The following is a 22,553-nucleotide window of genomic DNA, read 5'->3' on the forward strand; positions in this document are numbered from 1 at the left end:
ATAAGATTTAATTTTTTATAAATTAAATATTATCATTTTATTCAATGAGTTATATTATATTTTTTCTAAATTTTAAAATGAGTTTAATGGGTATAAATACATGTGTTAGAAACAAAACCGTGTGTCTTAAATTAGCAAATTGTTAACAAAATAGTCATATTAACACACATATTAAGAACTAAGAATGTAGAAAGCATATCATTTTCAAGGGGTTGGATATAGGCAATATTGAATATATTTGGTGAGTAGCTGTGTGAGTGTGTGCATAGTGTCTGATGAACAATGTCTGTGTGTTCCTCAAACACATATTAATAATTAAAAATTAAAAAGTAGCTTTTATTCTTTTATAAATTAATTATTATCATTTTATTTAATGAGTTATTTCATATTTTTTCTAAATTTTAAAATGAATCTAACGGTTATACTTTCATGTGTTAGAAATAAATTCTTATGCCTCAAATTAGCAAATAATTAATAAAATAGTCATATTTACACCCTTAAAAAAACCAAAAATAATATTTAATTTTTTTATAAATTAAATATTATCATTTCATTCAATGATTTATATCAAATTTTTTCTAAATTTTAAAATGAATCTATTGGGTATACTTTCATTTGTTAGAAATGAAATCTTATGTCTTTAATTTGCAAATTATTAACAAAATTGTCATAATAACACACATATTAAGAACTAAGAATGTAAAGCATACCGTTTGCAAAGGGTTGGATATAGGCAATATTGAATAATTCTAATGATTAGCTGGATGAGTGGGTGCATGGTGTCTGTGTGTTCCTGGAACACATATTAATAATTAAAAACTAAAAATTAGTTTTTATTCTTAAATAAATTGAATATTATCATTTAATTCAATGAGGGCCGGTTTTTCAATTGGCATAATAACTGCCAGTTAGTTAACCATCAGATTATTTTAACTATCGTTAAAATTGCCAGTTAAATAGTGCACTGTTTAGTGTTTATCAAATCAAATGTATTTGCCTGTTAAATGAAATTTTATTTATGGTGTTTGATGTAAGTAAGTAAGTATTTTAAATATATTTACTTTGTTGTTAGGTATATCTACTAACAATATTTTAACTTGTAATTAAGTATATTGAGTATTTTTCAAATTTATTTGAGTAGTGTATTATTAACTTTTTAAAATATTCAGTACAACACTAGTTATTTGATAAATAGTTAATAGTCAAATAATGAGTTTTTGTTTTGCTTTTTATTTATTCTGGGTCATATCATCTTTTGTCATGCAAGTATGCAACTAAGGTTTGTTGGTTTGTACATGGCTATTTTAAAATATAATTAACCAACAAGCATTGTAGCTAGATTAACAATAAAATGAAGTGAGTACCCAATTTTTAAGGGCTGTATTCATAGTTGATGCTTGAGAATAAGTATTCCTTAAGCTGTACTTATGACCTACATACGAGTATAATATACATCACAACTTACCAGGACTTTGAATTTTCACATGGGTGCAATCTATAGCCCCAATAACTAATGGAAATTTCGCTATTTTATAAAAATCTTTTTGTAACTGCCTAATTTCAAAATCATTATCTGGCATTCGAACATACTCAATACGAAGGTTAGCTATAGCCAGGCTTACATCTCAAACTATGAGACATGCTGATGATTTGCTAACTCCAATACAGTCACCTGCACTAATTAAATAGCTCCCCGTGGCATAAAACCGTAAAGTTAATAATAGTTTTTGAGCCGGAGTTACAGCATGATTCCTGTTCAAAATTATAAATCATTGTTAAATAAATACCTTATTTCGTGGCTAAGCATATACTTGCAATCGGGTATAATATAAATATAAATAATAACACACCTATCCGAGTTTGATGAAATGGAATGTTTTATAATATTTAAAACTTCAATAACCGTCTCTTTAGATAATCGAAATCGGACTTTAAAATCGTAATCATCCCATTTATTAAAATGATCGATCCTACATCTTATAGTATAAGAGGTTTTCGAACATAGTTTACGTACTCGTTAAGTTCATTATCGTCATCTTCAAAGAGTATAGCATGGTCCATGATGAGTTCCATGGTGATTGGTGAGTATAAAGTACGAGTATAAAAAAAATAACGAGAGTAGAAAATTTCAAATTTACATATATTTTGTAGTCTGATTTTTTTTATCAGAAAAACAACTATTTACCTATGGGCCGGTTTTTCAATTGACTTTAACTGGCAGTTAGTAGAATTTAACTGCCGGTTAATACTTTGTCCCAGTTAAACTGTTTTTGGAACTCTAGTTAAGCTAACCATCAGGTTTAACCGATAGTCAAACTAACCACTACTATTTCTTCCGATTAACTTTTTAACTGTCAGTTAATTTAATAATTATCATTGATTATTCTTGTGATAATAATAATTTTACTATTTTAGCAAGTGCATTTTACCTATATTACGTATATTTTATATTATTATTACTACGTTTCACTTCTATTTTTCTTCATAATTTGAATTAAGTTACTAATATACTTACTTACTAACTATGAATTTCGAAAATAAAATTCTTTTTTATGATGATGACCATGGGAGCCCATAAGTAAAATTTTAGGGGGGGTCAAAATAAAAAAAGTGGGCAAGTGGGTACCGTTCTGCTGTACATTAGGGGGCGGGGTTGACCTCGGACTAGGGTAGGTTAAATTTGAATGCAATGATATGTATCATTGTATACGAAAAACGATTCTGAACGAAGATGATTTGTCAGCCTAAGATATAATTTCCAGTGGTTGGTGAAAAAGGTGGTTTATGTTTTAATGACCTGAATACACCAACATTTAAGTTCTTTTATAATTATTGTAAGCTAAACTTATGAAAAATCTTGTATTAAATTTTCAACTCTTATCTGCCTATACAAACATTTTTATGAATTATACCTACAAAATAATTTGCAAGTATTCATAATTTTGACGAATTTTTGTCAAAATTTGAACTTCAAATGCTAATAAAAAAAAATTGTGCCTATGTATTCTTATAATTTTTTTATCGCTATAAGAATAACATATAAAAAACTTTGTATAAAATTTTCAATTATTTTGATAGGGCCAAAAAAATTTTATCGACACTTCAAAAAAAATTTTTCAGAAAAATTGAAAATTTCAGTTGTCTATAAATAGCTCAAAAAAACTCAAAATATTTTGAAAATTTAATCATGTAAAGAAAATGCCAATCTAAATAACTGATAAAATTTTCAAGTATCTACGACTTATACTTTTTGAATAATAACAAATATTTAAAATCGTTTGAGGATAAATCGTTATTTAACACGGTTTTGTAAAAATTTAAATTTCAAACACTCATACAATTTTTTTGTCTGAATCCAGCAGAGTTTTTTTACAGATATTTGAATAAAAATTTATGGAGAACCTTGTACCAAATTTTCAAAATTTAGTTATAAAAAACTTTTACGATTTTCCAACCACAAAATTACTTGCAAATTTTCGCAATTTTGACATATTTCGTATAAATTCGAACTTATAACTGATAATAGCAAAAACAAAATAAGATAATACACTTTTTACAGTATGACCATTCATAAGATATATTGATTTTACGATTAACCTCTAGTTAATTAACTGGCACATCAATTTCATTTGATAAACAGTGCACTATTTAACTGGCATTTTAAACGATAGTTAAATTAAACCGATGGTTAACTAACTGGCAGTTATTATGCCAATTGAAAAACCGGCCCTATATGTAGTGTAACCTGCAGTTAATGGTTTACCTGCAGGAAATATTAGCGATTAGCTTAACTGCTAGTTAAGCCTTTCAGTTAGCTTAATCCAGGTTTGATAAACAGTTTAACTGAGACATACATTTAACCGGCAGTTAAATTCTACTAACTGCCAGTTAAAGTCAATTGAAAAACCGGCCCTAAATTGCATAAATAAACCCCTTAAAAGAGACGGATAAATAACGTCTATTTATTGGTAAAAATCCCCAGGCATCAGAGTCACTTTTAATGATAACATTTTTATTATCATTGTATGTAGTGTTCAATATGGTGTTCACGCGTGTGCAGAAATGTCGCGGTTGTGTTCCAAACGCTCCTAAACCGAAGACTTCCACAAAATTGGGTCCCGAGTACCAGGAGCGCATGAACACGTTGTTGTGTTTCTGTTTCGTCGACGGCGGCGGCAGCAGCGGCTGTTGTAGATACTCATTCGAAGACTATCACGATCACAACATAATCAGTTACATAATATATTCAAAGTTCTCCAGAATGTTTTTTTCCCAATGACAATACCATATTCTTTTAATTTTTTTTTTGAATCACTAACTCAACTAACTCATGAGGAACTTTGTATTAAATTTTCAAGTATTTTGACTGAGCCAAAAAATTGTTATCAATATTTGTACACAAAAAAACTCAATAATCAACTGAATAATCAAATAACAATCAAATATGAAATGCCTTAAAAATAAGCGAAATATTTTGAAAATTTAACTGTATATAGCAAATTCTAATAAAAACAGTCGGTAAAATTTTCAAGTATTTACAGTGATTAATTTTTGAGTTTTAACCATATTAAATTGGTTTGTTCGAAAACTGGTTTTGCGAAATTTGGAAAATGTTTACTTTAGACCTCTATAATGCACCATGGATATTCACTTTACCATCGGAAACCATCCCCGAAGTTTGAAATTGTCGTATTATTTCGACGAGTTATGCTGTATACAGACACACAAAAAAAAAACACATTGTAAAATCAATATATTCATCACTTGAATAAAATAAAGAACTAGAAATTACACAAAAAGTTCCCGAATTTCTAGGTAAAAAAATGAAAAATAAAAAAAAACAAATTCTAAGCGATAAAGAATAAACATGACACAATATTATCCTATCGCAAAATACAATAATTATTATAAAATATATATTATATTCAGTACCTTATCACATATTTTAATATTTATGTGTATACTAAACAAAAAAACTAAAACAAAAGACAAAATTAAGGATTCAATGTAGGAAAAGCTAAGGTATTTCCATATAAATTAGCAATCGACTAAAAACAGGAAAAATTGATGAAAATATGACCAAATAAAATTTTGAAAAAATTAAAGCTTTAAAGTCAATATAGTTTATTAATTTATGCCAATTTCCCTTAAAAAAAAAAAAAAAAAACCAATATCTAATAAGACATTATGTGTTTAAATACATATTTGAATTTTGCACGATAAGCCTTTTTGATACAAACTAAAATATTTTTTTTATCGATTCCGATAATGGGTACTTTGTCCTCAGACGTCTCGTGGTGGCTGTGCGCCGACGTCGTGATGCCAATAAACGCCGGACCGATGGCCGCCTTTTTTAAATTTTCATCTTCACATAGTCATAGCACCAGATCGTTGGGATGTGTACCCATTTATCTTTGCAGTCTATCCAGTTGTCGTCATTGTCGATATCATTTATTTCGGTTATACTCTCATATGTTACAAATGAAATCTTATGTCTTTAATTGATAATAGTAATATTTACACATGTAATAAAACTATGAATTAGTTTTAAAAAAAAACATTGTGTTCTATACGATCATGCAACTCATAAATTTGATGTCTATGTTATTACTAGGTCTGGAATTTTGATGCATAGGCATCTTTTTTTCTGGTGTTTCGAAACGTTGCTTTATAAAATGCAAAAAATGTGTTTTGGGTGATACTGATTATGGGTACCTATTTTAAAGTTATTATTTTTTTTATTTTTTTTTTGTTGCATTTTTAGGGTCTTTTTTGAGGTTTTTTAGGGCATCAAGTCCTAGTTATTACCGAATAACACTGCAAATCAAAGCAGTTGTCCACGCAGTAGTGTGTTGTACCTCATAGTGCGTTATAGCCATACAGGACTACATACGGTGCTAATAATTTCATACCGCAATGAAGTACAATATATTTGATATAATATTGAACTACAATAATTTTGAAAAAAAAACGCCCACGATCCCTGCTAACCTCCAACCATTATTACGTTAATGATACGGTCGTGAATCGTGATCGTTCGGCCTTTTTTCTATTTTTTTTCTCTTTTACTCGGCTGGAAAACGGCGAGGTTATAACTCCGCAAGAATGCGGTGCAAATTTCAATCACGGTCGTCGTGTATTGTACACGGAATGCAATAACATTAACAACAACAATAAGTACAACAACAATTAATACTATTATTGTTGCCACGATCTGTTATTGTTGGTGTTGCTGATGCGGTTGTGTCGTCGCTAAGTTGTCGTTCTGAAATGAGACTCAATATTTACTAGGAACCTATGCGGCCGAATACGTCATCATCGCGGTCCGAAGAGACCGGTGTTCGGCAGCGGTGCACTCGCCGACCAAAAATTACGGCGGCGCTCGTCGTTCCGGCTAGACTCCTGGTCGTAAATCCATCGGTTACCCCAAGAAATGTTGATCGACTTCGACAATATCAGTAAGTATTGTAATATATTTTATAATGTTATTGAAATATTGTTACTGTGATATCACGCCAATTGCTGTTTAGTTCTTAGGGGTCGATCGACCGATTTCATGTACCAGGAGCGGCTAGTCGGAGGCGATCAGTGCCACTGCGATTTTCATGCGGCGAGCGGCAGCGCCGCCAAACACCGGACTGTTCGGATACCGAAGATGACATATTCGGCCGCATAGGTTCCTAGTAAATTTTGAGTCTCATTTCAGAACGACAACTTACGCGATGACACAACTGACACAGCAACAGTAATATCTACAACAAATAGTTTTAAGTCTAAGGCTGAGATTTTAACGTCCTAAAAATCTCAAAAAAATACAGTAAAAAATGTATGAAAATATTATGGTTTATAAGCAAATTAAAATTGAAGTAGGTATGTTTACACACATAATAAAATTTAAAAAGATAATTTTTTTTTAAATTGCGCATTGCCAGTATATTCAATAATTTATATTATCAAATTATAAACATAATCGTCATTCTTACACACTTTAAGAATTAAAAATCGGTTTTTGATTTTTTATAAATTAAAAATTATAATTTTTTTCATTGAGTTTTATTATATTTTTTCTAAATATAACAATGAATCTATTGGGTATAATGTCATTTGTTAGAAATGAAATCTTATGTCGTAAATTAGCAAATATTTAATAAAATAGTCATATTTACAAACATGTAAATAATTAAAAATTTATAAATTATTTTTTATTTTTTTATAAATTAAATATTATCACTTAAATCAATGAGACAAATTATATTTTTTCTAAACTTTAAAATGAATCTAACGGTTATACTTTCATGTGTTAGAAATGAAATCTTATGCCTTAAATTAGTAAATACTTAATAAAATAGTCATATTTACACACATGTAAATAATTAAAAATTTATAAATTAGTTTTTATTTTTTATAAATTAAACATTATCATTTTATTTAATGAGTTATATCATATTTTTTCTAAATTTTCCAATGAATCTTTTGGGTATAATTTCATTTGTTAGAAATGAAATCTTATGTTTTAAATTAGCAAATATTTAATAAAATAGTCATATTTACACACATGTGAATAATTAAAAATTTATAAATTAGTTTATATTTTTTATAAATTAAACATTATCATTTTATTCAATGAGTTATATCATATTTTTTCTAAATTTTACAATAAATCTATTGGGTATAATGTCATTTGTTAGAAATGAAATCTTATGTCGTAAATTAGCAAATATTAATAAAATAGTCATATTTACACACATGTAAATAATTAAAAATTTATAAATTAGTTTTTATTTTTTTATAAATTAAACATAATCATTTTATTCAATGAGTTATATTATATTTTTTATATATATTGAAATTCATACAATGTGTATAATTTTATGTGTTAGAAATAAATGCTTATGCATTAAATTAGCAAATTGTTAACAAAATAGTCATATTAACACCCTTACAAAAACCAAAAATAAGATTTAATTTTTTTATAAATTAAATATTATCATTTTATTCAATGATTTATATCATATTTTTTCTAAATTTTACAATGAATCTATTGGGTATACTTTCAATTGTTAGAAATGAAATCTATTGTCTTTAATTAGCAAATTGTTAACAAAATAGTCATATTAACACACATATTAAGAACTAAGAATGTTGAAAGCATACCGTTTTCAAGGGGTTGGATATAGGCAATATTGAATAATTCTTGTGATTAGCTGGATGGGTGGGCGCATAGTGTCTGTGTGGTCCTCGAACAAATATTAATAATTAAAAATTAGTTTTATTATTATTTTATAAATTTAATATTATCATTTATTTCAATGAGTTATATTATATTTTTTCTTAATTTTGAAATTCATCTAATTGTTATTGTTTCATGTGTTAGAAATGAAATCTTATGTCTTAAATTGCCAAATTATTAATTAAATAGTTATATATACACACATGTAAATAATTAGAAATTGAAAATATAATTATTTGTAAATGTACTGATAATTTTTTTATTTTTTTTAATAAAAAATTCTTTATTCACCTTACACGTCTAAAATATTTACTATAAGAGTAGTATATAAATGGAGTATAAATATATAATTACTCAACAACAAAAGTGTTTAACAACATTTTACATTTTACATTTTATGAAAACTTTGCTTGGATTTTTTGACACGAAAATGAACATTTGGAGGGAATGATAAGGGTATAAATTTAAATTTTAAAGTTTTGAGAATGTAGACTAGAGATTTAGAGATATCTCTAGTCTTCATAGTTTTGAGTATGGTTTCACAGTGCTTAATATAAACTGCTTGTTTTTGATAACCATGACTTCTACTTTTATTTCTTCATGTATGATAAGGGATTTATCGGATTCAAATCTTCTTTTATCAGTGGAAATTTATTTTTAAACCTGAAAAAAGTAATTATAAAAGATCTCATTTAGGTATTTGTTTTCAACATAAAATTTATAATGAGTTATTTTATATATTTTTAGATGTGTTTTATACCTTAAGCCAAACTTTACATTGAAGATTAACTATTTAGTATTTAAACATAATAAAACAATTAATACCTTAAATGTATAAATTATACATGAAATTCATCTATAAAACTTATTCTCCTTAAATGCAATATTTTATTTATGACAATTAGTAATAGTTATTCTACTAACATCACTAAATTCCTTACATAATATTGTGTTGAAAATTTTATTTTATTTATTCTCAAATTTTCTGGATTAAAAAAGAATTAAGTTTATTATTTCAATACATGTATCTTTTCATTTCATAAAAAATACCTAATTCTTATTTATCTTTAAGATAAAGTTAACTACTTTAGACTTTTTTATTTAACTTATTCAAGTTAAAGATTGTGTCAATTGTAACTGTCAGATTGGCAAACATCCATCCAAGACATTATTTTCCAAAATTCTAAAAATTATGAATAATTTATTGAAAATACCAAATAAATTTGGAATTAAGAAACTAAAACATGGGGTTTATTTTTGTAACTCACATTAATTAACAAAAAGAATTAATAGTATTGAAATGCTTAACTAAGGAATTATCACAAAGAGACACTTAAAATTTTTACTTTTGACAGAACAAGATTAAGAATTATTTTAATTTGAGAGAAATATTGCTATTATTAAATTAAATATAGATATAATCATGTAGGTAATGGAAATTCCACATGAATAAAGTATAATTGTATCAAATAAACCCATATAATAGATTAGAATTTTTATTATTTATATATATATATAAATATTGATTATGAAAAGTTTGTAAACTGTTTATTTTTGTTCCTAAAACTATGAAATTTTAATTTATAAGAATTCTTAAATCTTAAATAAGTTTTGTTATAGATTCCAAGAATATTGTCACATCACAATATAATAAATAATAATTGCATAGACTTAATCAAATTAACTAATCAACTAATTAGCAATTTAGTCATTTTCAAAAACTTAACAATCCATTTAACATAATTTTAACTATTAAAACTAATACAAACCTTGGAGATAAGTTTTTCATGAGATACAATATATGGTGATTTTTGTTCAAGAAAAATGGCTGCTTCTTCTTCAAATAAATTTTTCTTATAGCCCTAATGTAGCACAGAATTATAATGCATTTCCTTATCATCTTGACATGTATCCTTAAACACATCAATTCTCGTCTAACTAAGGCCACATCCATTAACATCTAAAAATAAAAATACAAATGATTGTGATAATTATGTTAATATTATAAATATATTACAAACATTTCTTCTGGCTCTAGCATAAAAATGGACTGACGGTTTAATAACTTGAATGAGTTCAAAACGTGGAATTTTTCCCGAATTCTTTCCATCACAACTAAAATCAAAAAATTGTTTAAATATTTAATAATCTTAAACCAGCGTATATTCAGTATAATTACTTTTTACAATATGTAAAAATATATTCTTTTAACTCACTTAATTATATTATTTTCTGTTTTAGACATTTTGGGGATTTCTAATTTACATTTTATGTCATTTGAACAACACTGAGGCATTTTGAGTTCAGGAGATTTTTAAACTATATGATTCTCTACCTATAATTTAAACATAAACATAATAAAATAAGTATTAGAATTAAATACTTTAACACCATATATTCTTAAAATTATTTTAGATTAATATAATTTTATTGTATGTGTTAAAGTGTATTACATTAAATTTGGTCTCAATAATTAAAATATAAAATAACATACACAGATATTAAAAAAATGTTCAGAAATTATAGACATATATAACTTATAACTAGGGTTCAGATTTATATGTAAATACAAATTTTTACATTGATTTGATAAATTAATTTAGGTAAGTGATATATTTGTTTCAATGGATTTCCAATTAAATTAACTATACTTTATTTTACATATTTTTACATAATATTTTACCATAAGTACATATTTTTACATATTTATCAATAGTTCTATTTTTTCCTTCATATTTCAACAATTTGTTCATCTGCGATTTATTAATAATTATCAGAGCTAGGATTTGTATACAACAGCATGTTGTTTTTGCTACGTCAAAATGGAATTTAAGTGAGTAATGTTCGCGATTTATATTATTGTGATAAAAATGGTACTATTTTTATTTTGCATATATTGAGCTTAATGCATATTTTTACATATTTAGTATGATCGTATTTATTATATTTAAGCCGATAATAACTTAACAAAATCAAAGTTTAGAACTTGGTTTTTTGGTCAAACATAAATTATATTTTTATAAATACAATCCTATAAATAATAATAAAATTAATGTACGCAAAAAATAAATAAATAATTTAATTTTTTAACTCAGTTATATAACAATCAGCTTAACACTGATGCGCTTATTTCAGTAAACTGTAAAGTAATACATTTTTTTGTAACTATATTTTTGTATGTATATTTAAAAAACTAAAATGCATATTTTAAATTGTTTATTGCATATAAATCCTAGCCCTGATAATAATTAATTATATAGGTACGACTGTATTTTTCAATACAGACAATTTTATTTCTCGTGTTTCCAATAGTACAAAATATTCCTAGTAACAAATGTTCGATATTTATGACCTCGATAAATGATAGATAGCGATTAAAAATTTAAAAATGCATATTATCATAAATTGTAATCAAGATAATTAATATTTTATTCTTTTTTTGATTTTATAATTTTTAATAACTTTTTAAAATAATTTTAATGTTTAAAATATAATTTGTTTCATTAGGAACTCATATGGATATATTATATAAATAAATCATATTAGTAAAATTCAAACTTAGAGTTTTTTAGCATATATTTAAGTACATATTTTGGTAGAATAAATATATATTTTGATTTCATAAATACATATAAATCTGAGCCCAACTTATAACTAAAACATAATCACTATTGAAACATTGTATTTTACAGTTCATTATTTTTATCAATAATTATTATATGAGATGAATAATATTCAAATCAAGTTTGTCATAAGGAAAAATGATAATAAGCAGGGCTTGGATTTTATAGCATTAGCTTATTGTTATTGGATACAGATAAACATAACAGAATAAGCTATACATTTGTTTTGTGCACCAGAAACTTCAAATATGAAATTTTATTTTGCTATTTTTTGCATAATTAAAGGATTTTTAGCTTTAAGTGCTATTTTTTTAAGTTTTGGTGTCATTTTTGGCTAATTTTTTATATTAATATAACTTTTATTTCATATATTCATGAAACTAATTTATGTTATATGATATGAAACTATGAAACATGACAATATAACAATTTTGAATAGTTGCCATACTTAAAAAGTGTTTATATTTTATAGTTTAATGAATCAAAAAATTCAAGTAGTATTACCTAATATTTTTGAAAAAAGTGTGTAATGAAAATTTTTTATCATTTTTTTTTTTAAATTTGTATTATTTACAATTTTTTTTAAAAATATTTTTATGTATTAATTTATAAATATAAGTGTTTTAATTTGGGAACAAAATAAGTTTTCATTTTTGCTATTTATTGTGTTTTTAGAGCATATTACAGCGCTTATTTTAAGATTTTGAAGGGCATATCATAACACATATTTTAGTAATTTTTAGTACTATAAAATCCAAGCCCTGATAATAAGATTCATACTAGTTGAGTAATGAGTACCAAAATTGTTACTTTTTGAAACAAGAAAAAATACTTAATTATAAAATTCATTTTTAGACAAAAATGGTAGAGAGCTACAAACAAATTAAATCTTACAAGTAAAAATAGTTTCAATACATGCATCAACCTTCAATGTTTCATTGAATTCTTTTGCCTGAAAAACACAAATAAGTAAATTATCAACAACAGAGAATTGAATGAAGAAAATAAATAATGTTAGATTTTTAAGAATAAAATATTTGTAAACCAAAAATCATTCAGTTCCACCACACCAGTCAACTTAAAATATTTACAAATTATTTTAGATGATAATTTTGAAAAAATTAATTTGTGAGGAATTTTCATTGCATAATTTAAGTGATGTTTAACCATATTAATGATGACTGTTGAAAGCAGATTCATATGCATTAAAAACCAACCAAATATGGACTAAAAAATATTATTTTTTGAATAATATAGTGAAAAAATGTCAATGGTCAATCGTAGTTGTAATCAATATTTTCTTATATTGGTATACATATTTTATTTTCCAAATTATTGATCTACAGCCATATTTGGGAAAACCGCTTATATTATACTTTTTAATTTATTTTGATATTAATTCAAACTATAAAAATATAATATTTTTTTCTTATATTATAATAGACAAGAGTATATATTTAAAAAATATCTAAAAAGAAATAAAACATCGAAATAGGTATACACTAAAAGATGAAATATGCAATTAAAATTGTAAAATAAGCCATTATAATAAAAAATATCGAAATATTCTAAAACATGCACTAAAAAAGTTTCATTTCTTAAACTGTTGTTATGAAATAATTACTTTTGTGCTCACTTAGCATATTATCATACGATCACAGATCAACCAAAATAAATAATATGCAAATGCATACAAATCAGTGCTATAATGATGATTTTCATAAACAGTGCAATAAAAATCTTAAATGTGAGTAAAAAGATCTATACAATTTTCAACATCTATTTAATTCATTAGTCATGTATTGATTATTTTCAATTTTTTATGCAGACGATAAGTATATTTTATTCACCTTTTATGCAGCTTCCTTCTGGGCCATTTTCTGTGAGTGAAGAATTTGGTAACTGAAAGTTGAATGTATTCTGATGAAAACGATTTGAATATTATAATATTTTAAAACGTAAATCGTAATCAATTATCGAATGTAATATGTATAATGTATAAATATATTCAAAATCTTATAAAACAAACTAGCAGCCCGTGTAACTCGCAGTAAGTGTGTAGGTCAGAGACACGCTTTAAACAAGACAAGTATCGTAAGAAATCTAGTAGTTTGGTTTTGTGATAAAGTGGGCGATGATAATGTTTGCGATGTTGGTACAACTGATTTCGCCACAACATAAGATTTGGCGGTATTGTTTTGAATGCGTAAAAGTCTATGAAGGCAAACTTTGTATGTCTGGAAGTCGATCAATTTGTATCATTTATTTATTTCACCTCTACCTCACACCGTCCATTCGCTGTTTCTCATATGTGGGCTGTTGAAATATCATCTAGAAGGAATCTAGATAAATCAACACAAATTTACTAAATAACCCAAGGAATAATATTTAAGAAAAATCCAAATCGCTAATAATTATTATTTTAATAATATACTCAATTATTTTTAACACGTTCAACGTAGGTAACGGTTGATGGCTAGTCGACATCATAAATATTGCCCTTATATTTAATATTTTACCCGTCGACAAATATAGTGATCACTTTGACAGTTCATAATTTTGATTAATTTAACGAATGTCGATAAGATAACGTTTTGAATTGTATTGTAGGCGATCAGGTAGGTACTGTCTCACGAATCTTAGAAGGAATATAGGTAGCCAATTGTTTTTTATTTTGTTTATTTTCTAATGTCGGTTTTTTTTAAAAAAAATATGTAATAATAGGTACCTATTTATTTATCAGTTAGAACTATAACTATATAAACTATTGTGTATCACTATATCATATTGTCATCCATATATTATAAGTGTATTAATGATATACATATGTATAAATAAAATAGGTTTAAATTCTAATATGGTAACAGTGTGATATGCGTGAGATCAATTTATTTATTTTTTTACATTGAGTGTTTTATTAACGAAATTAAATTGAAACTGTATTTTCGCTATTACCATGATATAAAATAAGGTTTTTTAGCTTTAGCAAATTCCACAATGGAAATGTTTCACATAAAGTAATACCTATTATAGATTTATTAAATTAATTTCCCAATCTAATGGTAACAGTGTGTGTGATATCAATATTGAGTGTTTTATTAACAAAACTAAATCGAAATTGTGTTTTTGCAATAAGCTTACACATTTATTTTATTTCTATCCCAAACAAACATTTAGATGTTTAAATAATACGTATAATTATATATATATTTACAGTGGCGGCTATCTTAGAAAATACAACAGGTGCTCACTAAAATAATTAGGTACCCACCCACATTGTCCTCAAATAATAAAACAATAAAAAAAAATGTTTTATACATATATATGCGTATTATATGAATAATATAATATAATAATATAGTATTGTTACCAACCAATACCCATTACCCAGTACCCACCTACCCACCCACCCACCCACCCACCAAAATGACATAAGCCGCCACTGTATACTTATATATGTTACGGTCCAGGTGGACAAATCAGTCATTGTAATACAATGCCGAAAACATTTGGACCGTAACATATATACAGGCGCGGATCCAGAGGGTGGGCTGGGTGGGCCTGGGCCCACCCAAAATTTCCAGAAACAATAATTTTAATTTTGAGTATTGGCATTTATTATTTTAGAATTTTTATTATAAGTTTTAGAATTTATTATATATATTATATATTTAGTAATCGTGCATGAAGAGTAACAAAACAATATTATGTTCTATATTCAATCATAATTTTACTGTATTATCTTTTGTGGTTAAATTTAAGGGCCCACCCAAAAATATATTACTAGATCCGCGCCTGCATATATATCGTTTTAAATGGTGTAGGTTTACCACATAATTTTACTCGAAGGTTTGGATTAAATTATGATATATTATCTATATCTTCTTAGTTTTTATCTACTCTCATAAATTATATGTTTTTTGATTTGTTCAGTTTTCGTTATTTAAACAAATTAAAAACTTGAAACAGTATTATATTATTATACAAAATAATAATAAAAAAAAAAATCATAAGGTACCTTTAAGTTTTACTAATGTCAATTAAAGTACCTAATATACGAGTGTCGAGTAGTTCATGAAAATTGAACATATCTTTAACCGATCAAAAGTGGAAATTCATGTATAATTTTTTTTGTTTTACGATGTATTTTAATTAAGTCACAGAAATAAACACAATACATATGTATATATAATATATTATATATTTAATTCCTGACTTATAATGAAAAAATAACATTTTAACTCATTGGTAGTAGGTACCCCCTAAATTTAAAATAAAATTCTAGACAGTCCCAAGTCTGAGTCCATTAGTATATTTTTGATTGCTATAAAAATATAAATGAGAAGGTAGTAGGTACATCCTTTTATTGATACAATTTTAACCAATAGGTACCTATATAAAAGAGACTCAATAATCGTTATTGCCAGATTTTTCCTTAGAACTTATTTAATATGTTTTTTTTAGTTTTGAGACTCACTTCAAATACAGTCGATGTTAAGTTGTACACTTTTTTGTATTAAATAATAAAAATATTGTATGATTTTTACGTTATAAGCACCTACCAAACACATTCAGGCAGGTGCAAAAATCTTTTCTTTATCGGACAAAAGATCATGGACAATCTCATTCTTTAGTTATATATATATATATATATATGTATATATTATATATGTACATTGTACAATATATATACAGGGGTGGCCAGCGAGAAGAGACTCGCGAGCCACCAAATGTATTAATAAATATGGAAGAGCTAAAATAAATGTAAAAAAAAAAGATCATATTATTATATAATACATATATTCATATTAAAAAAAGTTGTTTATAAAAATGTTAGGTACGATAATATGCGAGCCGCAAAAGTATATGTGGCGAGCCGCATGCGGCTCGCGAGACGCGGTTTGGCCACCCCTGAATTATATAATATATTATTAACACGAGTATTATACATATAAAATATTATATATTTTCTGTTCAGATTACATACAATAACATTGTTATATATTGGAATGGTATTGTGTACTTTGACCTCTTTAAATTCCCACGCCGCAAGATGGCCACCATTAATCCTATTATTTGTATAAGATGTAAATACCTATACTATTGTAAATCGCATACAATACTCATACTTAATACGCATATTTACAGAGGTTTGGAAGGAGGGTTGAAACACAATCAGTCTAACAAGGGTAAATTATATATTTATTTTTTTTTTAGTTTCTAAAATCTCATGCAGACAAAAAAATAGAAAAGTAAAGGCCATTGACTATTGGCTATTGCTATAATTATCATGTGACCAATAAATTTCTGTAAATATATACGATTAAGTAAATACGAGATTAGTATGACTGTATGAGTATTAAGAGTATTTATAATTATTTATTTATTAAATTTTATTAGTGATGTGTGAACTATTCTAATTTTATATATTTTAAATATTAGGTACTAGTTAATTAGGCATACCTATTACAAAATTATTAACAAGAAAAAAATTGAGGAATTTGAAATAATAATTATTCATTTAGACTTAATACAATTATACATGAATTATTATTTATTATATACTCATATAAACTTCTATACCAGTTACTTAATTATTAATTTTCAATGGCGAGTACATTGTTTAATCATAAACAACAAAACCAATATTTTAAACCACATTAATATTAATATAAATATACCAGCCCTAGATATGATAAACATCTCTAATTAACGGACGAATAAAACATATTTAAGAGACAATTTCCATTTACAAATTACAATTATACTCGAATAAGTGCGTACGTAAATCGCCTTAAAATTAAATTGTGTGCAGCTGTACCTAAAGGTATTCAAAAACTACATTTTAAAGGAGACACTGGTTTTTTCTACAGATATCGATTTACATGATTTATGTTTTTTTTTCTTCGACAATATTTTATTAAATAATAACTTAACAGCAAATGCCGTATGATGCAGGTGCTATCGGTATAATAACGTATATAGTAAGTTTAGGAAAATTCTAAGGAGCAGCATTCCTTCGAGTAAAAAAAATCAGACATGTGGAACGAATAAAAATATCCATTCAAACCAATCTGAAGATCGGTAATAAAAGAGAGAGGTAAGTCCCTTAAACATAATAAATCACTGAAGATCCTACATTTTATACATATATATATCCGACCATTTTTGCCACACTATTATTCTGCAACCCCTGTGTAATGTAGCTGGTGTTATATACATATAGATATACACACATGTTTGAACGAAAAACCAGTTTTGTTGTTTGTGATTGCGACCAGCTGCAAAAGAACGAGAGATGAAATAAAATCTGCTCCGATACTGTGTTCACAATCGACTACAATTCAGTATAATATTGTACGAGCTAACAGAAGCACAGAAGCAGCTAACAGCGAAGAACCATCATCAACATGAACATGAAGACTTGCTTTGCATTTTTAATTTGCATAATGAGTATTGCCGTAATGAACGCCACAACCGATGCTCCAGTACCTCAGCAAAATAAAGTAAGTTATGTCTATGTAAATTTATTTAAATATTATGCATATTACATTAGGCAGCTACTAGCTAGGTATTATTTCAATTATCACACGAATATTTTCTTTTTGTTTCTTAAAAATCATTATTATAACACCAAGTGATAATTGTGATCACAAATCTCATCATGTTATGATATCTATTTAATAATATTTTGGTAGTATTGATAAATAATTATTACTTGTATTTTTTTATTTTAGTTGGATTTGGCAATTTACTACAGTGCACGCTCTACAGATAGCATAAAATTCATTTTAACAAAACTTAAGCCACTCTACTGCAAAATACAAAAATATGTGATTTTAAACTTGGTGCCTTTTGGTAAAGGTTATGTGAGTACCTACCTATTTATAATGTAAAATATGTATTACCTAATATAATTAACTTTATTCTAAGTTTTTTAATTGAACAAATGTTAAAATCATTCGTTAATTTTAATTAAATGTAAATTGTATTTCAAACATGAAACATTAACATTTTTATATTAAATTATGAAAAATTATAGAATTATATTTAAAATTGAAATTGCCCATTCTTTTTTATACTTGATATTTTATAATATTTATTATTTATATTTATTTACTTTTAAATAGTTAGATTTTACACAGATAAAATAAACTATTCTAGTAGGTATACAATTAGTGGTAAAAGACTAACTGTAATTTATTATGTTACTCATGTAAACCTTGAAATTTTAGTATAAAGTTAACAACTTAATAAACACAATTAAAATATTTTTGTATACCTATTTATAATTTGTATGGTCTATAAATTGATGGTAATTTTATTTTCAAATGATACTTATTTGAAGTTTAAGTTGTAATGAAATGTGTATTGCTATAGTTATTGCTACTGCTTAATTTTTTATTCCCCTAGGGCTTAAGTCGTCAGATAACAAATCAAAAATTATTTCATAACTTGCAATTTATTTTTATTTTTTTATTTAAATTTTTAATTAAATACAAATACATATGTTGTACACATGAAAGTTACTTCTATATATTTAACAATATTTATATCTTAAATAATATATTGCTGTTTACTATATTACTATATCTACTTTTACACATTTTTATTAAAATTTTATAGTACAATGGTTTTTATTTAAATTAATAGGTATAATAATACTTTTAACATTAAAACTTAATTTACAAGTTACTATTTATTAATTTAAATGTATATTTCTGAATTTAGAGCACAAATATTGGATTCTTTTGCCAGAATGGCCGTATTGAATGTCGCGCTAATACAATACATAATTGTGTGTTTGACAAATTGTCTAGAAATTCTACAGCTCATATGGAATACTTGAGTTGTGCATTGAAACACGTGGATAATACAATACATATCGAAGAAATGGTAAGTATATTCTATTCAATTTTCCAATTAATTAAGTATTTATTAAAAATACAACCAAACTAGTATTTAATTACAGATAAATAATAAAATAATATAACATACAGCATATAGCATATTTCTTAAATACTTAATTATTATTAATGACTGTTAAAATAATACAAATTTTACTTACTGACTATTAACTGATTTGTTTTAAAATATTTTACATTTTTATGAGAAAATGTATGACGTAATAACATTAATTTAGTAATAAAAATATTATATCAAGTAAATTATGTTTTACATAAAAAAAAAAAAATAATAATAATCAGAAAAACTTTTACTTATTAGACTACAAAATTGCAAATATTTAGATTTTTGGCTAGGATCACAGTATGCGTTTGGTTGGTTGCTGATCAACAAGAACCAATTGGAAATTAAACCGCAACACCCAAAATAAAATAGGTTTAAATATAAAATAAGTTATCGGAGCCAGACTAGACTGATTCGCAAAACCTTTTTTTTTTTAAACGGGAAGCAACTGCAACATATTGCAGTTAAACTGACAAAATACATAGTGTGATCCTAGCCATAAACTTTAATATTTTTTCTGATAGGGAAATTAATGTAATTGTTACTAGCAGATGGTTACCTACTCTCTGCCATATTTTAAATTTTTTTTATATATGTTTCAGTGTGCTGGTCGTATTGGACTCAGCATAGATGAAATTCAATCATGTGCTACTAGCCGAGAGGGCTATTTGCTAATGCTGGAGGCTGAAATACAAACTAAAGATCAAACACATGGACCTCGCTTTGTGCCTTCTTTTGTATTTGATGAAGTAAAGATTTATTTTAAACATTTTATCAAAATATTATAATATTAATTTATTTATCTTATATCTTTTATTAGTTTTACAACGAACGGGATCAAAGACTCGCAACTACTGACTTTGAAGCAATACTTTGTGAAAAATTAATCAATGACCATGGGTTAACAAATGTTTGCAATAACATTAATAATGTTTTAAGAGTTAATGAAGTTTGTTAAAAAAAAATTCCAAGAGCTATGCAGGTACAAATAAACAAATAAATATTAATTAACAATAATACTTTTTATCTTAGTCTTATAACTTATTTTTTTTATCAACTAATAACTATAGATTAAGATTAATTTTGAGGCGACACATTAAAAGTGTATTTTTTCATTTTCCATAAGATATGATAAAACACATCAATATGTAAAAAATTAAGATAACCATTGTATTAAAATAATAATCTGTAGTTTTAGTATTCTAAAATAGTAATTAAAATATTTATACAATATGAACATCCATATCACAAAAGTATATGAGACAAATACATATATAATATTTTTTAAGAATCTGAAAAAAAAACTTATAATAAGTAAACTAATTTTCGTTTATATTTTTATTATATAGACATAAACGTTATTGTAAAATACAATAAATGAATATTATAATAATTAAAATTGATCAATACTTAAAGTGAAAGAAACATTATTCTTGTATACAAATTTTTAAATTATATTTTCATCTTCATTTAAATTTGAATAATTTTTTAATTTTTATATTAATTTAGTATGTAAGATATTAAAATATTATATTATTTGTATTATTAAGATTTTTAAATAAACACACTTTTCATCATATAAATGAGCTTATATTTGTTTTTATTGTCAATGTATAGTATTAATTATGTATTATATTATATAAATAATAACCTACAATTATTAACCAATTACTCTATAATTTTCATTAATAGCTTATTCTGAAAATTACAAATGACAGGTAACAATAAAACAAAATAATAATTCAATGATGGTTTATAATTAATTTGAAGTATAATTGTAAGACAATTAATATTAACATTTAAATTTAAACATTTTTAAACATTCAAACAACCTATAGAAGAGTTAGTAAACAAGTGGTTACTTAAAAAAAAAACAGAAGTAAAAGCTAAGACCCTAAGGTTCTAGAATAGAACAGTAACTATTTATGTATGGCAAGCAATGAGTGAAAAATTAGAAATCAATACGTGCATACTTACTTATGATTAGAGATAGGGTGTTGCTGACCTAAGAACAGTGATGAATACTGACCAGTGCCGGATTTAGAACAGGTGCCCCCTACCCCAAGAAAAAAAAATGTATTAATATTTATATGATTTTTAGATGAACCTAACCTAACCTAACCTAACCTACCCTAGAAAAATATAAAGATATACTGTTTAAAATTTATGCTTTCAACATTCTTAGTTCATAATATGTGTGTTTAAATGACTATTTTGTTAATAATTTGCAAATTAAACACAGAAGATTTAATTCTAACACATAAAAATATACCCATTAGATGAATTTTAAAATTTAGAAAAAATATAATATAACTCATTGAAAAAAATGATAATATTTAATTTATAAAAAAATAAAAACTAATTTATAAATTTTTAATTATTTACATGTGTGTAAATATGACTATTTTATTAAATATTTGCTAATTTAAGACATAAGATTTCATTTCTAACAAATGAAATTATACCCAATAGATTCATTGTAAAATTTAGAAAAAATATGATATAACTCATTGAATAAAACGATTATGTTTAATTTATAAAAAAATAAAAACTAATTTATAAATTTTTAATTATTTACATGTGTGTAAATATGACTATTTTATTAAATATTTGCTAATTTAAGGCATAAGATTTCATTTCAAACACATGAAAGTATAACTGTTAGATTCATTTTAAAATTTAGAAAAATTATAATACAAATCATTGAATTAAATGATAATATTTAATTTATA

General features: G+C 25.2%; 2 protein-coding genes across 4 annotated transcripts; one reads left to right on the top strand and one right to left on the bottom strand.

Moving 5' to 3' along the window:
- Positions 1-8,491: 8,491 nt before the first annotated feature.
- Positions 8,492-13,956, bottom strand: LOC114127713 (uncharacterized). 3 transcript variants are annotated; one of them, XR_007605709.1, is made up of 6 exons: positions 13,704-13,956; positions 12,748-12,805; positions 10,447-10,565; positions 10,248-10,345; positions 10,000-10,190; positions 8,492-8,893 (listed from the first exon to the last, which is right to left on the bottom strand). XR_007605709.1 is itself a non-coding variant. In XM_050206059.1 (6 exons), exons 3-6 carry the CDS (start codon positions 10,524-10,526, stop codon positions 8,821-8,823), a joined length of 438 nt encoding a protein of 145 aa, XP_050062016.1. In that variant the 5' UTR covers positions 10,527-10,565; positions 12,779-12,805; positions 13,704-13,955; the 3' UTR covers positions 8,493-8,820. The 3 variants fall into 3 exon arrangements, 2 of the variants coding, with proteins under 2 accessions (XP_050062016.1, XP_027847840.2); XM_050206059.1 differs by having other exon boundaries at positions 8,493-8,893; positions 10,252-10,345; positions 12,779-12,805; positions 13,704-13,955; XM_027992039.2 differs by having other exon boundaries at positions 8,494-8,893; positions 10,252-10,345; positions 13,704-13,953.
- Positions 13,957-18,174: 4,218 nt separating this feature from the next.
- LOC114127724 (GILT-like protein 3) lies at positions 18,175-21,077 on the top strand. Its single transcript, XM_027992048.2, has 5 exons — positions 18,175-18,359; positions 18,591-18,722; positions 19,585-19,749; positions 20,424-20,570; positions 20,642-21,077. Exons 1-5 carry the CDS (start codon positions 18,264-18,266, stop codon positions 20,777-20,779), a joined length of 678 nt encoding a protein of 225 aa, XP_027847849.2. The 5' UTR covers positions 18,175-18,263; the 3' UTR covers positions 20,780-21,077.
- Positions 21,078-22,553: the final 1,476 nt, after the last annotated feature.

The sequence above is a fragment of the Aphis gossypii genome, chromosome X (genome assembly GCF_020184175.1).
Source record: "Aphis gossypii isolate Hap1 chromosome X, ASM2018417v2, whole genome shotgun sequence".
In the NCBI taxonomy this organism is placed as follows: Eukaryota; Metazoa; Arthropoda; class Insecta; order Hemiptera; family Aphididae; genus Aphis; species Aphis gossypii.

Bases quoted from the DNA above. Each gene is read 5' to 3' on its own strand.
- LOC114127713 (XM_050206059.1), bottom strand. From the start codon at position 10,526: ATGCCTCAGTGTTGTTCAAATGACATAAAATGTAAATTAGAAATCCCC. The intron at 10,346-10,446 runs GTGAGTTAAAAG...TTTTGATTTTAG, and splicing joins ACAGAAAATAATATAATTAA to TTGTGATGGAAAGAATTCGG. The intron at 10,191-10,251 runs GTTTGTAATATA...TTTTATTTTTAG, and splicing joins ATGCTAGAGCCAGAAGAAAT to ATGTTAATGGATGTGGCCTT.
- LOC114127724 (XM_027992048.2), top strand. From the start codon at position 18,264: ATGAACATGAAGACTTGCTTTGCATTTTTAATTTGCATAATGAGTATT. The intron at 18,360-18,590 runs GTAAGTTATGTC...TTTTTATTTTAG, and splicing joins CAGTACCTCAGCAAAATAAA to TTGGATTTGGCAATTTACTA. The intron at 18,723-19,584 runs GTGAGTACCTAC...TTCTGAATTTAG, and splicing joins TGCCTTTTGGTAAAGGTTAT to AGCACAAATATTGGATTCTT.